This window comes from Papio anubis, chromosome 9 (assembly GCF_008728515.1).
Source record: "Papio anubis isolate 15944 chromosome 9, Panubis1.0, whole genome shotgun sequence".
NCBI classification, from domain to species: Eukaryota; Metazoa; Chordata; class Mammalia; order Primates; family Cercopithecidae; genus Papio; species Papio anubis.
In genome coordinates, this window is record NC_044984.1 from 119,935,222 (window position 1) to 119,954,339 (window position 19,118).

The window sequence follows — 19,118 nt, forward strand, 5'->3', positions numbered from 1 at the left end:
AATCTGATTGTTGACCCAGATGGTCTTCAGAGTGTCAATCTATTTGTGGGCTTCTCCCAACTCTGCTAATTTCAAGGTTAATGGGGTTAAAGATTCTGTTTGGATTTGTTTTTTTAATATCTCAAGATGTTTGTCTCTGTCTGTTTTCTTTCATTTTTTTCCTTTGCTCTGGTGGTGCTGAAATAATTCTTTGTGACTCAGAGGTGCCATGTGCTTTGGGAGTGACTGAATCAAAGGTAGTTACTTAGAGAAAGCTGGTTGTCATTTGTGATATTCCTTGGAAAAGTTGTCCTCATCTTTTACCTGTTACTGAATCCGTTGTAACAGCACCTGCCTGCAAAACAGTAGCACTGGTGATTCCTTGTCTAATGATGGTGGAGGAAATGCTACAATGCTAATATTCACACTGATGACAACTATAAACTCAGGAGAAAATGCAAAAAATAGCTGTTTAAAGGATGCAGAGTAACCAAAAGCAGCAGACACTTGGAATCAGGGAATGGCATTGGATGAGTTTCTCATTTTATGACTTAGACCCTGATGGAAGTACCCATGCAGGGTAGCTGAATTGCAGAAAGCTCAGTCTTACCAGCTTGAAGAACCAGAGGCAATGTTTGGGGCAACCACAACCACTGGAAAATGAAGGGAGAGTGCTGGAAAAAAAGATCTAGAGAAAGAGAGGCCTCACATTCTGTATACAATCTCTGCCCAAATCTATGGCTAACCCTGGAACCACACATGCATTACGAAGACTCCAAGAAGCTCAGATTAACTGCGTATTTAATAAAAAAGTAACAACATGATTTTTCAGACATATATAACAGAATCCAGAGTCTCCACAATGCATTGTTCCACAGTGTCCAGGATGTGATCCAAAATTACTTGACATAAGAAGGAGCAAGAAAATGAGACTCACACACCAGAGGAAAAAAAAGCAGTAAGTGGGGACTTGTGCAAAGGTGACCCAGATAATGGAATTATCAGGCTATCAGGCTAGGATTATAAGGTAGTTATTATTATAATATTATAGACATTAAAGAAAATATGCTCCTACTGAAAGGAAAGATATGAAATGGAGAAAAATAGAAACTACAAAAAGAATAAAGTCAAAGTTGTAGAACTGAAACATATAATATCTGAAATAAAAAAGTTTACTGGGGCTGGGCACGGGGGCTCATGTCTGCAATCCCAGCACTTTGGGAGGCCAAGGTGGGTGGATCACTTGAGGTTAGGAGTTTGAGACCAGCCTGGTCAATATGGTGAAACCCCATCTCTACTAAAAATACAAAAATTAGCCGGGCTGGAAAAAAGAGTCAGTGAACTTTAAGACAGACCAATGGAACTTATTCAGCCTGAAGAACAATGAAGAAAAACATTGACAATGTTAATTAAAAGGTCCTCAGGGCCCTGTGTGACAATAGGAAGTTTTCTATGTGGAATCGAGTCCAAAAAGAAGAAAAAGGAAAAGGGACAGAAAAAATTGAAGAAGTAATGCTTATAAACTTTCCAATTTTGTGAAAGACCTATTCTTATCATATGACCAAGCAAACTCATTTCTAGGTATTGGATTAAGATAAATGAAAACATATGTTCAAAAGAAGATATATATATATATATATATATATATATATATATATATATATATGAATGTTTATAGCAGCATATTCATTTTCAGTCTATCCAAGAAGTGGAAAGAACTCAAGTGTTCATTAACTGATGAATAGATAAACAAATTGTAAACATCTGTACAGCAGAATCCTACCCAGTTATGGAAAGGAGCTTGCTACTGATGGGCACACAAACATGGATTAACCATCAAAGCCTCATGTTAAATGAAAGAAGCCAGATACAGATTATATTCTGTGTGATTCCAATTTATATGAAATTCTAGAAATGGAAAAACTGGAGTGAGAGAAAGTAGATCAGTGGTTGTCAGAGTTGGGGAGTGTGGCAAGTGAGCTGTCGAACAGGGTCCTGAGAGCAATTTTTCAGAGTGGTGGGAAGATCCTATATCTTGAGTGTGGTGATAGTTACATGACTATGCATTTGTCAGAACTCATGGTATATTCTTAAAATAGGTGGATTTTATTCCGTGTAAATTATATTCCTATGTAACTCATGGCTCTTTCCATGGAACGCTCTTAAGTGGAATATAATTTTTGAAAAAAATACTTTATCAAAATACTTTATCAAATGCTAACCAGCTTAAGGCACAAAAAAGGATTGAGAGATAGAAGTCATCTCTGACATCAACATGATGAACATATAGCTTCAGTACACTTCTGGGTCTCATGCCAGCGTAAACTTGATAAGTTAAGGTATAACTGTTTGCAAGGACAGGGCTTGGGTCTTATATCTTTCTTGTATTCTAGTACTTCGTGTTTTAAGGTGTTCAATAAAGAGAAGATTGTTGCCCCAGAAGCACTGAGTGCCAAATAGTTAGGATTCAAATGTTATGTTTGTGTTTTTGAGATTCCAGTATATCATGGCTTTGCCATTCCAAACTTCTGCAGGGCAGAGGAAAACTCCTTTGCAGGAAAATTGCCAAACAGGAATTTCCTCATGCTCTTATGGGAGGTAATGCAGAAGCCCATAGATGAATACTGAAATTGGAAGAATGGGAGATGAGTGGTGGCTGTGTAGACCTAGTCAGGATTGGACATGAATGAGACCTCAGACACAAGGATGAAAACATTACAATCTAGGGAAGCCAAAGGGGTGTCATGTTGAAGTGTCTTTACTTTGAGGTTCACAGATTATGCATGCATTAATTCACTCATTCATTCATTCATCCATCCATCCATCCATCCATGATATGTTTATGGAGTGCCTACTATGGTACTTTCCTAGGCACTGGGGGGTAATATAGGGAAAATGCAGACAAAACCCTTGCCCTCACTGGGCTTACAATCTAGTGAACAGAAATAGCCCAAAGAAAGGTAAATAAATAAAATAGAGTATGTTTGATGGTGCTATTGAGAAATGGCAGGGAGGGTGATATAGCAGTGTAGGAGATGGGTCTTTCAGCAGGATCATCAAAGAAGACACCACTGAGGAGACAGCTGTTGAGTCTAGTCCTGAAGGCAAGGCCAAGGATGGTGTAGCTGTCACAGGGAGGAGTGGCCCAGGTAGAGGCATGAGCTAGTGCAAAGGCCCTAAGGCAGCAGCATGGCTGGAGCTGGGGGAACAGTAAAGGCGCCGTTGTGGCTCAGGCAGAGTGAGCAGGGAGAGAGTGGGGGACAAGTGTTTAGGGAGGTATCTGGCCATAGAGCTAAGGGGCCGGGTGTAGATTTTTGTAAGGACTTTGCCTTTTATGTGAGTGAGATGAGAATTCCTCAAGGTTTTGAAAAGAAGCGAGAAGAATGTCTGACTTAAGTTCTAACAGAAGCACTGTGGCTGCTGGGTGGAGCGGAGAGAGTGTGGGAACGGTGGTGACAGTGGGCACAGAGAGATCAGGTAGCAGGTTATTGCAGTCGCCCCAGCAAGAGGTGAGGGTGACTTGGCCTAGGGCAGAAGTAGTAGATGCAGTTAGAGTGAGGTATTTAAAAAATACATATTTTTAAGGTAGAACCAGCAGGCTTTCTGTACACATTACACATGCACTATTAAGGAAAGAGAAGAGTTAAGGACGACCAAGATTTTGACCAGAGTAACTGGAAGGATGGATGGAGTTGCCTTTAATGGGGAAGACCGCAATAAACTTCATGATCTTTGCACCTTCTGACTCCATCCCTTTGAGAGTAGTACATTCTCCTACTAAGTACAATCAAATATCTGCGGCCTTTACGTTTTGCTCTAGGTGACTGTGAGCACTCTTCTGATCTAGTGTTCTGATCTAGTGTTCTGCAGGAAGCTCATCTTGGGCCCGATCTTTGTAGGTCAGCCACGAACAAAGCCCTGGTCATCTCATTGTTACAGTCCCCTTAATAGGGAGCCCTGTGTAATCCTTTGTGCGTGATGCTGCTCCTGTACCTCAGCAGGGAAGACACCAGGTCTGGGAAAAAATTGGCACTGATCGCAGTTGCAGCTGCCAACTAGCCCCTGGTAACCAGAGTGGCCTTCAGGGTCCTGGACTTATAGGAGCCCTCCATGGCCACCTGGGAAAATCTAGCTAACCAGCGTGCATACGGCATGACCTCAGGACCCTGGTTTCATTAGCAGATGCTTCCACTTGGTGGAGTCAACTTGCCTATTAGGCATGTGAAGGATCCCCACTTAATGAGGCCCTTCCCAATAGAGATGCAGAGTAATCCTGTGCAACACGACAGGAGAAGGTTTCCACTCAGAAGTAGACTCTTTGAAAAGTAATTAGAGTTTTCTTTTCTTTTTTCTTTTTTTTTTTTTTGAGACAGTCTCACTCTGTCACCCATCCTGGAGTGCGGTGGTGTGATGTTGGCTCACTGCAACCTCTGCCTCCCAGGTTCAAGCAATTCTCTTGCCTCAGCCTCCTGAGTAGCTGGGATTACAGGTGCGCGCCACCATGCCTGGCTAATTTTTGTAGTTTTGGTAGAGACAGGGTTTCATTCACCATGTTGCCCAGGCTGGTCTTGAACTCCTGACCTCAAGTGAACCTCCTGCCTCGGTCTCTCAAAATGCTGGGATTACAGGCGTGAGCCACCACACCCAGCCAGTAATTAGAGTTTTCTGTGTGTGACTCTGATCTTCACTTTCCCCCTGTGGAAATATAACTGGCTCAGGGCTGGGGACCTAGTGGTCACTCAGTAAATGTGCATGTATGAATGTACAAATGTTACATTCAGTCTCTCTCCAACATGGACTGTGGCTTCAGAGGTGTGGTGGGTCCTGGATGCTCCGCTTTGTAGCTGTGTAACCTGCCTGGGCCGGGGCTTCCTGGCGCTCTAGTTATGGGTACTGTTCACCACTTCTCCTCTGGGTGTGCAGGAGGATTGCCCTTGCTGGCCCTGTGATCAGATTGGGCCTTGTGATTGGTCATCGCTTCCAGGCCAAGGCATTCCACAGTTAATGAGGAGAACAACTAGGCCTCTCTTTTCCCTTTGGGCTGGAGATCAAATGTTCTAGATGCAGAACAGAGTGTATAATGTGCACGTTTGTGTAAAAATGGGGCAGAGTATTACACTTTTTCATGCCTGTAGGTGCATCAAATATCTCTGCAGGACTAATAAGGAAAAGAATAACTTGGGTTGGCTACGGGGAGTGGATTTGGGAGTCTGGAGAGGTAGCAGTAGAAGGAAGACTGTTCTTTTATACTTTTTGAATTTTACATCCTAGGAATGGATTATATATTCAAAAGTTAACATTATGTTATGAATCAAAATCAGACCCCCAGTTCCACTCTGAGGCAAAGCCGCGAACGTTTGCCCCAGGAGCCAGACGACAGTAACAAGATTCGGTCCTGCATCCTCCGTGCCTGGAGTCTGGAGTCTGTCATCTGATTTCTTATGTCCGTCAGCATGGGTTTGCCTCTTCTCTTTAAGGAGTCCTGAATAGAAATGGTTTTCACTGAGAAATCCATTGTCCATTTTTTTATGTAACAAGCGTTTTCCTCCAGGTTGGTAATAGAAAGAAACAGAGACGATTCTGAAAAGTTGTATTTAAGAACCTGGTGTAAGATGATTTCTGAGCCATCATTTGCTGGAAGGGTTTTGGAATGTTGTCAGAAAGATAGAGGCAGTGGGAAAAAAAAATGTGGCAATTGTCTTAGCTGTCTCTGGGCTTGTCACGGTGATGCTGATAAAATCAGATAAGCTGGAAGTAAGGGTGAGCTGTTAGTGTGAGAAATCGTCGTGGGTTTGGCAGCCGAGAAAGTGGAGGTGCCTCAAGTGTTTGCTCATTATCAAGATTTATTGTTTTCAGCTCTGGGAAAATGTTGGTAAGCAAAAATAAGGCCACTCATGCCAGTCTGCAAAGTACTTTACAAATTTTAAAAAGAGAAAAATAAGAAGACTTTAACACCCTTTTCCTGTGTTTGGGAAGTGAAGCAATGGGTTGGCCGACTTATTATGTGCTGACTTAGGAGTCAGATGGAGAGGTTTTGGAATACTTACAATGGAAAAATATATTTGAAATTTAAACAAAAGCAGAAGAAACCAAACAAGACAGAGTTGAAGATGGTGATCTTCTATGTTTATGTAAAATGTTTCTTGATTAGAGAAATGTATAGAAAATAATATAACAAACACTCATTCACCTATCCCCAACTTTATTAACTCTTGCTATTTGGCTTTATTCACTTCAAATTTTAAAAGAAATATATTTTACAGATATAATTGGAACCCTCAGTACCTCTTGTTGAAAATTATTTCTCTCCCTTCTCTGAGGTAGGCATTATCATTACCATGCATGTTTTTTGCAGTTTTTAATATAAACTATAGAAAGAATTATTGCATATCTTTCTAGTTTTTATAAAAAGTATTATACCATTCATATACTTGTGCAACTTGATTTTTACTCTCATTTCCTTCTATTTAAAAACAATTGAGGTATAATGAACATGCCATGTAATTCATCTTTTCAAAGTGAACAATTCAGTCATTTTTAGTATATTCATAAAGTCATGGAATCATTGCATTATGTAATTTCAGAATATTTTTGTCACCCCCAAAGAAACTGTACCCAGTAGCGGTCACTTCCCATTCCCCCACTTAACCCAGTCCTTGGCAACCATGATTCTGCTTTTTGTCTTTATGGATTTGCCTACTGTGGACATTTCGTATCAATAGAGTCATACATTATATGGTCTTTTGTGACTGGCTTCTTTCACTTAGCATAATGCTTTTAAGGTTCATTTGTATTGCAGCATTTATCAGTAATTCTTTTTATGGCAAAATAATATTCTATCGTATAGAAATACCACATTTTGTTTATCTATTCATTGCTTGATAGAAAATTGGGTTGTTTTCACCTTTTGGGGGGAATGAACTATAAGGATATGTAGGTGTTTCGTGGAACCCAAGAAAAGCATTGTAGTGGGTTCCAGGAACTGCAACCAGGAAGTACAAATTTACCAGAAACTCTGGAAATATTTATTCTAACTCCTACCCTGTCCTTTTCACTCTGATCTCTTTTTTCAGTTCTTAGTCCGCTTGGTAGAAGAGGTCACTGCACAGCTGGTTAGAGTTCACATCTCTGCTTGAAAAAGCATCCCAGGCTGGGCGCAGTGGCTCACGCCTGTAATCCCAGCACTTTGGGTGGCCGAGGCGGGCGGATCACGAGGTCAGGAGATCACGGCCATCCTGGCTAACACGGTGAAACCCCGTCTCTACTAAAAATACAAAAAAATTAGCCGGGCATGGTAGCAGGTGCCTGTGGTCCCAGTTACTTGGGAGGCTAAGGCAGGAGAATGGCGTGAACCCAGGAGGTGGAGCTTGCAGTGAGTTGAGATCGCGCCACTGCACTCCAGCCTGGGTGACAGAGCAAGACTCTGTCTCAAAATGAGAAAAAAAAAAAAAAAAAAGAAAGAAAGAAAAAGAAAAAGCATCCCAAATTCCAAATTTCCTAGCTGGAAATCACGTTCCTAGGAAGTGTCCCTCATCCAGTTGAGGTGAGGGTTCACCACCAAGTCCAGCCCATGGCTAGAGATTGGGTCTCACAAGGTCATGCCATGTCCCGCACTATGGACAAGGGTAAGAGTGGAAATAGGTACGTGAATTCTCAGGAGAATGTGGAATTATTGCTGAACTGGAAGCACAGTGCAAAAGGTGTCTACTAGAGAGCTCAAAACCAAGTGTGTTTTCTCAGAGATCCCAAATGTCTGCAGGGACTTGGGGGACGTAATAAGTGAGTAGAGTGGCTCGGGCCTATTGAAAAGTTTCAACCCCAATAAAGGGGACAGTGTTCTGCCCCAGCTGGTTATTACCACATGGGAATGTGGAATAGTGTGCCTAACTTTCTCCAGAGAAGCCAGAATTACTATTTGTGGGGGTATAGATTCTCCATATTTAAAAATATTGCCAGCTGATTGAAATTTTGTAAAACATGATGGGGGGATGGTTAAGCAATGTATGTCTCTGGCTGTGGGCAGCTCAGTCATAGGAAGCTGCAACCTCTGGGATTTCTATTTAATTTTCCCCATCGGCCAGAAATGCCATAAAGGAACCCAGTTTCTTAGAGTCTGCCCGGTTGGCACAGTCCTAGATTTTTTTTTTTAAGTTCTATACAGCAATTTGATGATGGGAAGTCAGAAAATCTAACCAATAATGAGAGAATGTTTTGAGTCCTAAAAGATAAGTCCCTGATTTAGACTAGTGGCCCTTAAATATTTTTAACCTCTAGACTTTTGACTGCCAACCGCTGCCTGACTAGTCTTTTCAGAGCATACTCAGAGAAAGCAGAATTGCCCTTGACAAAACGGAAATGAGGAGGTGGTGCCTGGATTCTATGAAACTGCAGAAGGAGACGGTTTGTTTATGCCCCATTCTGAGAGCCAGCCATTTAGTTCCTGATGAAAAAAAGGTTGAATGAGAGGCAGGGAGATGAACTAAAGACCGCTGGTCTGTTGAAGGGATCCCTAAGCAGGAATGTGCTCTCCTCTCCAGGACACCAGTGCTGGTGGGGACTCAGGGAGTGGGAAGGATGTCAGGACGGGAAACAGGGGTGATAGGGGACCCCACGCAGTGGGGCTGTGGCAGCTGCCTGTTGTGCAAACCCAGTCCTCAAAGCTCAGCCCCAGCCCAGCCTCCCTGGGAGCCTTCCATGGCCTGCCCGCCTACGCAGGTCTGTCTCCTCCAGTCACCTGCAGCTCAGAGGCTCTGCTGTACTCAGCACATGCTCTCCTGAGACCTGCTCCAACTGTGTTTAACACTCATTCATTCATTCAACAGATGTTTAATGAGCATCTCCTAGGTCCCAGACAGCCTTCTAAGTGTGGGGGATACATTCGTGAACAAAGCAGGCACTCACATACTTGTATGTGCATGTGCGTGTGTGCGTGTTTGAGAGAGAGAGTGAGAGAGAGAATCAACATTATCAATAAATAACAGTATGTTGGAAGATAAAAGCCATGGAAAAGCTAGAGCCGGACAAGGGGATTGGAATTGTGGAGATGAGAATGGAATTTTAAGTGGGGTGGTCAGAGGAGGCTTCACTGAGCTGGCAGCATTGAAGCAAAGGCTTGAAGGATGCTCTTTTTTATTGAGCACCTTGTGTTCATGCTGATGATTTGGGATACAGTTTTCCTGTGATTTTTTTTAGCTTAAAATAGACTTATTCATTCAACAAACACTTGAGGATCTGCTTGGCTTCTACTTGCCCTTCAGTTCTCAGCTCAGGTGTCAGCTTCTTACTCCAGAATGCCCTTCCATTGTCTCTTGTTGTAATTTATATTCTATTTTGAAATTTAAGGTGACCATTTTTAAATTGTATTTTTAAAAAAATTTTTAAATTTGAAGAATTTTGTTTAATTCTTAAAGCAATTTTAATTCTTCTATTTTGTGTTCATGATAGCATTTGTCTTTACGAGGTCTTTTATTTTCCTGTTTCTCTTTTGTCTACTAATGAATCTCAGTGCCCAACACACCAGGGGGGTGCCAAATAAATGTTAGTGAATAATGTGCCAGGAACTGTAGTGACTATGGTGTTATAATAGGTTTTGGCCTTTGAGGAACTTACTGTGGTCAGTAGTGAAGACAGACGTGTCTTCTCTAAGCAGAGTATACAGACAGACTTACGGCCTGGAAGGAGAATACAGCTCAAGTGTCTGCTGGCTGGTCGCTTCTTGTCTCTCAGAATGCAAATGCCATGTGCTCCCCCGCCCCAGAGTGTTACAGGATATCCTATTGGGTCTTCTAAGTATGTTCAAAGAATTAAACAAATACTCATTGAACTCCTACAGTTTTTCAGGTGCTGTGTCAGCTCTACAGTCAGGGCAGCGACAATACAGGCACATCTGTGTCCTCATGGAGGTCACGGTCAAGAGGAGGAGTCAGAGGTCCCTGTGTCCCATTGTATTTCCTGAGAGGCACCAGCAAATCCTATCCTGGGACATTTGTTCAGTGTAATCATCACTCAGTGTTTACCTTGCTTTTTGGTCATCTTAAAAATTAATGCCTAGAAAAAGTCTCATAAGAAAAAACAGAGACCCGAGACGAGCGACAGCTTCTCTTGTACCAGTTTTAGAATTCCCATGTGGGGAAAGTGTTGCCGTCTCTGCCTGGTAGCTCAGAACCATCCAGACGTTTGCAAAAAATAATCGATGTAAATGACACAACTTGCTGGAGAAGAGTTGAGCTTTCGAACTGGCCCACTCTTCGTTACTTCTTCCTCCCTCCCACCTTTCTGATCCCTCCTTCCCTTCCCTGGTCCTGTGAAGCAGTCACTCTTGTGATTCAGCGGTGAATGCGCAGAAACAGCCCGAGATAGTTCTGGGGACACACTGCTGGCTTGGGTGTCCGGTCTCTCTCTGCTGCCCCATGGCTCCTCCTCCCTCTTCATGAGCAGGCTGGGCTGCAGCCTCAGAGTTTCATGCCTCCCTGGGGTCCCAGGACTCCAGAGAGGAGGCTCAGCTTGTATGGAGGGTTCCTGCAGTGGGGCGGTGGAGGAAGGTTTTAAGCCCGGCAGGGGAGAAACAGTCAAGCAGTGTGGCCACTCCACGGCGGATTCCTCCTGACAGGCAGACACCGCACCACCCCACCACCACCGCGTTTGCACATTCTCTCCTACCTCCACCTTCTGGTTACCTGGTGCGTTGGTTCTCCCATCGGCTGGGCACGCCACCCAAACCACCGCCACACACAAACACCCACTGTGGACACCTTACACAAACCTGGGGCACTCACTGTTCACGTTTGCACATTCTCCTCTACCTCCACATGTCTCCACCACGTTCTGTCCATCCGTTTTCCATTCCTGGTTTCCTGTTCCATTCTGGTTTCCTCCTGGTCCCTTCCTCCATTCCCATTCCCCTCCCATTCCATTCAGCCTATTCCACTCCATTCCTTCTTTCCGCTCCACCTAGGTCCTCCTCCGTCACGTTCTGTCACGCATGACCAACCACATTGACACGACCGCCCTTTTTCCATTCCATTCCATTCCTTCCATTCCTTCCATTCCATTCCATTCCATTCCTTCCATTCCATTCCGTCCATTCCATGGTCCATTCCATCTATTTCCACCTAATTCTTCTCGAACATGCCGCGTGCGCACGTTCGCCATTATCAAAATATGTACATCCGCATCCGTCAGTTCGTGGTTAATATCGGGCGATGCGTTATTGACAATCATGCGCTGGTGGCAGATCATCGTGCGAGATCGACGCGCGCGTCTTCGGCGCGTGCGCAATCATCCTTGTTTCAGTCGACATCCGCGCTAACGGACGTTCCGGCATCATATCCGCGCTAATCCGGCGCATCCGCCTTTCAGACCTTGCGCATCACCAGTCCATTCGCATCGCTGTCGTGCGTCATTTTCGACGCCTGGACCGCTGTTAAATATCACTGGGATCCGCATCGTGCGCGCACCAGACCGCGTATCCGCACTTGCCTGGACGTGCTGCCGCGTCAGCATAATCAACGCACCCACACTCACACACTCCACACAAACACACCGCTCTTCACTCCTTTACACACTATCGCACTCTCACATGCATCCTTTCCCACTGCAGGCAACATTGCCTAATGAATGTCTCGTGGCTGAAATGCTGATCCTGATTCCTGAAAGGCGGTTGTAATTATTAAGCTGAGAATCATGAAACACTTCTTGATATTTGAAAGGCTTATCAAGACTAGATTAAGAACAGGTCAAATTAACAATTATGAACTAATTTTTGTAGAAATGGGATCATTAGCAAGTATGCCCATTACCTAAAAGTATAAGACCTCTTTCCTCTGAATTGAGAGAAATGACTTTTAAAAAAACCTTTACATAAAAGTGACTCTGCCTTAATTTTTATTCCATTCATTGCTGGACTCGGGCAGGTTCCTGCAGCTGGTCCAGCTCACAGGCTGGGAAGTCAGAGAGGAGCAGGATGTGCCCACAGTCAGAGGGGCTGACCCTGTCATGCAGACCCTACCCACTTTGCCCAAAGACTGGCCACTTCTCTTTCTTTACCCCAGGACTAGAAAGTTGATTTTTCAGGATGAAATGGCTGGTGACAGAGCTCATTTCTCCTCTCGCTGGATCTTCGCTTCCCTGGCATTAGCTTCTCTGTGGTCTACGGAATGCTAAGAACCCGGGAGGTATTGGAAACAGCTCCCTAGTTCTGATTACAAAGCACAGTGCAGCCCAAAGAGAAGTTGAAAATTTGATCTGACAGGACCAAGCATCTCGTATAGGAGGTGACTTAACAGATGGATTCGTGGAGAATTTCTGTGACCAGTAAAGAGAAATTAGGCTGGAATATGGTGGATGGAAAGTGGCAGGGGCACAGGGAGGTGACTCTATCTGAAAACTGAGCTAAAAACTCAGCTTTTCATCTCTGCTCTCTTTGCCTTTCACTAAAGATACCCAGGTAACTAGGGGTCCCCTGGTGCAGAAGGGGGTCCCATGTGTGCACACTTTCAGTCCCCTCATGAGTTCAGAAACTCCTATTCAACACACATTTTCTTGCAAAACAACTTGTACCAATAGATACATGAAGATTTATAGATCCCAAGTACCTACATGCAGCTTAGGCTCAGCTGAGACCGGGACCACCTGGCTATGTTTGCCCATGGGAGCCCCTAAACTTTTCCACAGCTGTGTGTATCCTATGATTTTGAGATCATCACAGCATGAATTCATAGTACTGGACGGTACATGAAGTGAGTACACACCCACTCCCTCATTCCATCCTCATAATTCTACTGAAAGTAGAAAGACCAGTATTATTGTTATTTACTAATTTTTCACGTGAGGAAGCTGATGGTGGAAGGGGCACAAATGACTTTCCCAGGGTGCAAAGCAGGTCAGCAGTTGTCTATCTGCCCTGTGCAACTTGTCACCACGGGCCACATGTGGCTGGTGAACATTTGAAATTAGGATACTGTAACTGAGTAACTGAATTTAAATTTGATTTATTCTTTTTATTTATTTTTTTTGTTGAGACAGAGTCTTGCTCTGTTGCCCAGGCTGGAATGCAGTGGCCGGATCTCAGCTCACTGCAAGCTCCGCCTCCCGGGTTTACGCCATTCTCCTGCCTCAGCCTCCCGAGTAGCTGGGACTACAGGCGCCCGCCACCTCGCCTGGCTAGATTTTTTGTATTTTTTTAGTAGAGACGGGGTTTCACCGTGTTAGCCAGGATGGTCTCGATCTCCTGACCTCGTGATCCACTCGCCTTGGCCTCCCAAAGTGCTGGGATTACAGGCTTGAGCCACCGCGCCCGGCCTGATTTATTCTTAAATTATTTTAATATGAATGTAAATAGCCATTTGTGGCTGGTGGCCACCATATTGGGCACTATGGTGTCAGAGAGTTCCTTAAAATCTTGGCTAAATGGGAAAAAGGTTGCCTATGACCAATTCTATATGGAGTCCAATGTGGTTTCCCTTTGGGTAGAATTTCTTACCAGTCAGGTCAGTGTGGTTTAGTTTTGTCAGTGCCGTGGCCATATTCCAATGTTCCTCTGGTACCTCTTGGCACATACAAGGAAGCAGATGTGGTTTCCCTACCACTGTTCTTATAGGAGTCCCAGTGCCGAGGAGCTGTCCATGGTAGGAGAGTCCATTAGACAAGCAGCAGGCAGCAGGTTCTTTTTCAAAACTCCTCACAGGTTGTGAGTTTGGGAGCCCAGACTGCAGACCTTGCCTAGGCCCCCAGAGGCAGGAAGGAGACTTCTCAGCCTACGTTGGTCCTGCGAGGCCCATTGGCAGAGAAGGAGCAGCTGGTGTGTGTGGCTCAGGCCTGAGCGGAGCTTGTGGATCAGCTGCTCTGCCGTCGCCTTCCTTGGATCTGGGTGGAGCTGGATTCATGGGGATGGAAACAGGCTGATGGATCAGGGTCATTCACAATCCTGTGCTGCACGGCTTTCTGTTTTAACTCTGTTCAGTGACTTCTTGTCAATGCGATAGCCTGCAATTTACAAGTCCATGCCAATAACAAGGGGCTCCCTGCATATACAAATACTAAGAATCACTAAATACTAAATACTAAAGAATTTGCCAACTTCTCAGGCCCCTGCCACCTCCAAACACACATATGATATTGTCATTCCATGAATTAAGGCAAGTGGGATTTTCTTGCATTACTTCTAATCCCATTTGGTGAAATGAGAAATCCAGTATAGTACCTTCTTACATTGCTCATAGTTTATGTATTAAACCACATAGTGTGTGAAGTTCTTTATCACTCTTAGTCTCCTGATGCTTCCACACACCCATGAGGCCCCCACTATTCTCCACAAATTCTAAAGCTTGGAGAGTTTTAACAACTGGTCTACAGACCCCAGCTAAGTAGAAGCAGGAATAGCCAAGGTCTAGGGTGCGCTTTGTGATTGGAGGAGCAGTGAAGCTACATGAAATGGCTTGGGGGCCTTTCTTGAGTATGGAGCTTGGATTATGGCATGCCCGTGCCTGGGCTGGGGAAGGAGAGCTGTGCCTGGTGTCCGCAGAAGTGAAATGCTGGCCGAGTTACTCATCCAGTGAAAGACAGCCTGCTTTCTGCAACACGGAGCCCTAGAGACGGATCGTCAGCCCATTCTGAGGTGTGGGCTGCTGATGGGCCCCGTGAATGAGGCTCCAACAACACTGCCATGTGACTTGTTGAACTTGGCAGTCATTCTTTTGGTTGACAAATAAGAATGTGGCAATTTATTACATTCTTGACATTCTGCTGAGTCTGAGGTTTTAAATGGAACCTTGATATGTGTTTGTTTTCCAGGGTAAATGGATCCTTCTATGAGATCTTGCAAGTGGACTTTGGAATTGATAACAGCAGTGACCTGGCTGGGGCCCAGCAGATTACCTGGCAGGTGGAGTACCCGATTGAGGACTCCATGAGTGAGCTGGTCGTCTCCGAGATCTTCGTCAGCCAGACAACCTTTGTGGGCATCGTCCCGCTCGCCATGGTGAGGAATCTGGGGGCTTCAGAGAAAGTGTCACAAAGAAGTTTTCTTTAAACATGATGCACTGTACAATCTGTTACTTCCCGTATACCTGATACACTGTTTAAACAAAGAAAATATACTTAAATTGCATTTGATCAACCTGCTTTTCATAATGGTTCCTTGGGAACTATTTAGGGTCTACTGTGTAAATCCCTTTTCATTTGTGGATATTGAGAAACTGTTTTCTGGGGAGCCCTTATTCTTTATTTTCTCAATCTGCATGCATATCAGAAACTGAGTGCTGCACTGAGTGAAAATAGTTGTGTTGAATTGCATCAGGGTTACCTGGTGGGAACAGTGGCTCTGTATGCCAAGTATCTGACCCCTTGTCAATTGGCTTTGCCCTGAAGGTTCCAAGGTAACTTACGGATTGGAAAACTCTAAAATACAGATGGACTGAAAGAGTCTTGCTGGGAACTGACCACTTTATGCTGGGTAGAGTCCCAGAGTCCACAGAACTGCCTGTGTTTCTGCTTCACTGGCCTGGAGGTGATTGGATTTCTTCCCCTGAGCTTGGTTGAAGTTATGTTCATAGTCAAGCTCAGGGGCTGCCTCTGAGATCAGGGTCACAGGTGAGATTCCAGAGCCTAAATTCCAGAGATTCCACGGAGACAGAAAGTCCATGGGTACCACCTACTTAATACCCTTTTCCACACTGGAAATGTTCAACCATTTTCTGCACTGCTTTGACTTTCCTTTCTGGTACCAAAGTGTGGGATCCATGTCCAGATACTCTAGAAAAATCTGTGGGTGCTTTTGATCATTCATCATGCAAGTTAAACAACAAAGTTGAGACTCCTTTGAACCCTACATCTTACAATTAATTCTGCCGTCCCTGAATCTCGAGTGTCTCAAGTGTGTTGAGTGTGTTGCTCTGCTGGGAACACACTCTCCGTACGTTTCCCACGTCCGGGTCCTTTTCCCCAACTCAACTGTTTATGGAGCCACGTTCTATGACCTTGTCGGCTAAAACTGGCCCTCCCTCCCCTGCCAGCTCATCACCCTCTACCTGTCATCATCCTGTTTTATCCTCTTCCTAGACATTATCACTGGTTGATATTTAGGGTTCATTTTCTGTCTTCCTCCCCAGAAGGTGGAGACTCATGACAGTAGGGTTATCCTGGTCAGTTCTGTCCACATCATTCCCCCCTGCACCTAGCACAATGGCTGGCACAGTTAATGTTTGTTGACTGAATGAATGGATCTGTGCTTTAGTCCAAGCTTCCAGGATGATTTAGTTTTTGAAGATTAGACTGACGGAGATCATTCCTGTGATCACTGACCCACATTGTGGTTTGAGGGCAGCCATGTCTAGTTGGGGAAGTAACTGTTAAGGAATGGAGATGGATGATTGTCGGTTTTAAGATGGAATGAAGCTGTATCCCTTGTGCCTGGGAACTTATCTATAAATTCTCCAACTCAGCTAGATCAGGCTGAGGTTGGGGAATCTCTACTCAAAGTCCTTACCACTTTGCTCTGTGCTTTATCTGTAGCACTCCATTCACAGTGGGTTTGGAAGCTACCATCGCTGCCACCTCCTCTACCTCCACCTTCTCTTTCCTCCTTCTCTTCCTCTTTCTTCACTTCCCTTCCTTCTCCTTCTCCTTCTCTTTCTTCTTCTTTTTCTCCTCCTTCCTCTTCCCCTTCCCCTTCTCCTTTTCCTTATTCCAAGGCAAGTTATGGAAAGATCAGTGGCAATTAATGCTGGACCACCCCTGCATGAAGTAAGGGAACTAGGGTACACAGCTACACAATGTACAAAACGTGGGCTCACTATTGTCAGAGTCTGACGAGAAGCAGAAATCCCTCTGTAGTTAAAACAGAGCAGCTTTAAATGCAAGGACTTAAGTACACAGGGAACGAAACAGATGAGAAGCAGACGTAGAACAGAGGAGAGCCAGGCACTGTAGTAAGAATGAGAATCTGCTCCTACCCCCAGGCCAGAGGGTGAGGGTGGAGGGGGTCTTACCAGAGCCCAGGACCTGGGGGTCACTGCTGCAGCTAGAATCACATTTGAGCAGCCTGGTTAGGGCTGGAGTGTGGGAGAGATTCAACTGTTGCGAAGGATATACCTGAGGCAGGGCTGGGAGTGGGGTGAGGAATTACCTGGCTTCTGCCTCCACCCTCCTGCCAGATCCTGCAAAGTCTTTCACTTAATCTCATCCTGCTGGCTGAGGCATAAGCTTAGGAAGCAGCATCTTCAGGGGTCAACACTACTGTGATCCAGAACTGATCAGAGGAAGGCCAGGGACTGGATCTGAGGGTGACAGCCTCCAGCCGGTGCCATTATCTTGCTGGTTTTATTACATGCCGACTCCTGTGAACCAAATCCAGCCTGTCCCTCAGAAGCTTGCATATTCAGAACGTGGCCAAGCCAAGTCTCGTTCCTCTCAGGTCTCCTTTTGGCTTCCTCGGCCCAGAATGCTCCACTACGGCTGATATCTTGTCACTTTTCACTCGAAGGTCAACTTGTGGAGAGGCCTCTCCTGGTTACATGGCTAAATTAGTCTCCCCCTTTCTATTTTCACTGATTTGTCCTTGTCTTATGCAGTTCCCATCACTCTCTGTGATCCCCGCTTATTTATATGAGTGTTTGTGTCCTGTCTGTCTCAGTCTAGGTCCAGCCATGAGAAAGAATGTGAACCCAGAAAGTTTAACATAGAGAATTGTTAACTATCACAGAGGACTGGGATAGTGAGGGATTGGTTAGTTAGAAGTGGAGAGAACTCTAAAGAATATAGGAATGACAGATATGGGGAGCAGCTACTAGCCTGAGGGCTGAACTATAATGCTCAAAGAAGAGGTTTCCCCTGCCCATGCCCTGGAAGCAACATTTCTCGAGAGGTTGTGGTCACAGCTCACTGAATCCAGACAAGTTGCTGATGTAGCACTTGGGTAGAGCTTGATGGAAATCTGTCCGCTGCAGTGCTCGGGACAGCTGTTCACAAGGGTGATGCACTTGCTACCAAACTATTGAAGGTGGACATTGGGGAAAGCTGCCAGCTCTGAGGGGCTGCTGGCCACCATGCACTGCAGGAGTGGGACACCAAGAAAGCCACCAATGCTGGAGTAGGTCCATGCATGGCAGGAGCTGCAGAGAGAGGGCCTCAGCATCAGAAAGTCAACCCTTTCCTCCCAAACTGTCTCTCCAGCATGCTCTACTGACAAAGCCTAACATTGTGCCCATTGGAAAAGCAAAAATATTGAAATAGGGCTCAGATCTATTTTCACAGAGCAGGTAATGAGGGGTGAACTTGGAGCTGAGAGGCCATGAATCGATAATCAGCATACTGCAGGTCCTCCCCACTGGATTTCAAGCTCCCTGATGGGAGGGGCCATGTTTGTTTTGCTTGCCGGATGTTTCTTCAGCATGGTGCCACGTATATAGTATTTGCTCAGCAAATGAATGAATGGTTATGTCTACCATCATAGCCTGAGTCCATTGGCTAGAGAGCTCTTGCTTGCTGTATTATTAATTTTCCTGTGCTGCTCTCACAAATTACCATAAACTCAATGACCTTGAAAACCTACAGATTTATTCTCTTAGAGTTCTGGAGGTCAGAAGTCCTAAGTAGGTTCCCTGGGCTAAAGCAAAGTTGTCAGTAGGGCTGGTTCCTTCTGGAAGCTCTAGGGGAGAATTTTTTCTGTCCCATTTCTAGCTTCTAGAGTCTGCCAACTTTCCTTGGCTCATGGGTCCACCTGACTCTCATCTCTGCTTCCATCATTGTATCACCTTCTCTGACTTTCCTGCTTTCTCTTCCCTTTTAAGGACCTTTAGCAGTGGCACTTCGAGGGCCCAGGTCAATTCCAGGATATTCCCCATCCTCAGATCCCTGCTTAATCCGCTTGGAAGATTCCTTTTTTTTAAATTTTTTTTTGTGTGTGTGTACTTTGTTCTGCGGTACATGTGCACCTTGATGCAGGACATTTTGCTCTCTTAACGTGCCATGTTGTTATTGCTTTCACCCATCAACTCATCAGCACCCATCAACTCGTCATTTTACATGGGTATAACTCCCAATGCAATCCCTCCCCCTCCCCTCCCATGATAGGTGATTGTGTGATGTTCCCCTTCCGGGTGCCAGTGATCTCTTTAAAGTTACCTATGAGTGAGTATGTTTGA

At 44.9% G+C, this 19,118-nt stretch overlaps 1 protein-coding gene across 1 annotated transcript in view; it reads left to right on the plus strand.

The window, feature by feature from the left end:
* LOC100997021 (transmembrane protein 132B) overlaps positions 1-19,118 on the plus strand; it is a 470,985-nt gene that overhangs the window by 318,921 nt on the left and 132,946 nt on the right. The window contains exon 4 of the mRNA XM_031650922.1: positions 14,770-14,956. Within this exon, the coding sequence (XP_031506782.1) occupies positions 14,770-14,956 (187 nt within the window). The remainder of the gene's footprint in view (positions 1-14,769; positions 14,957-19,118) is intronic.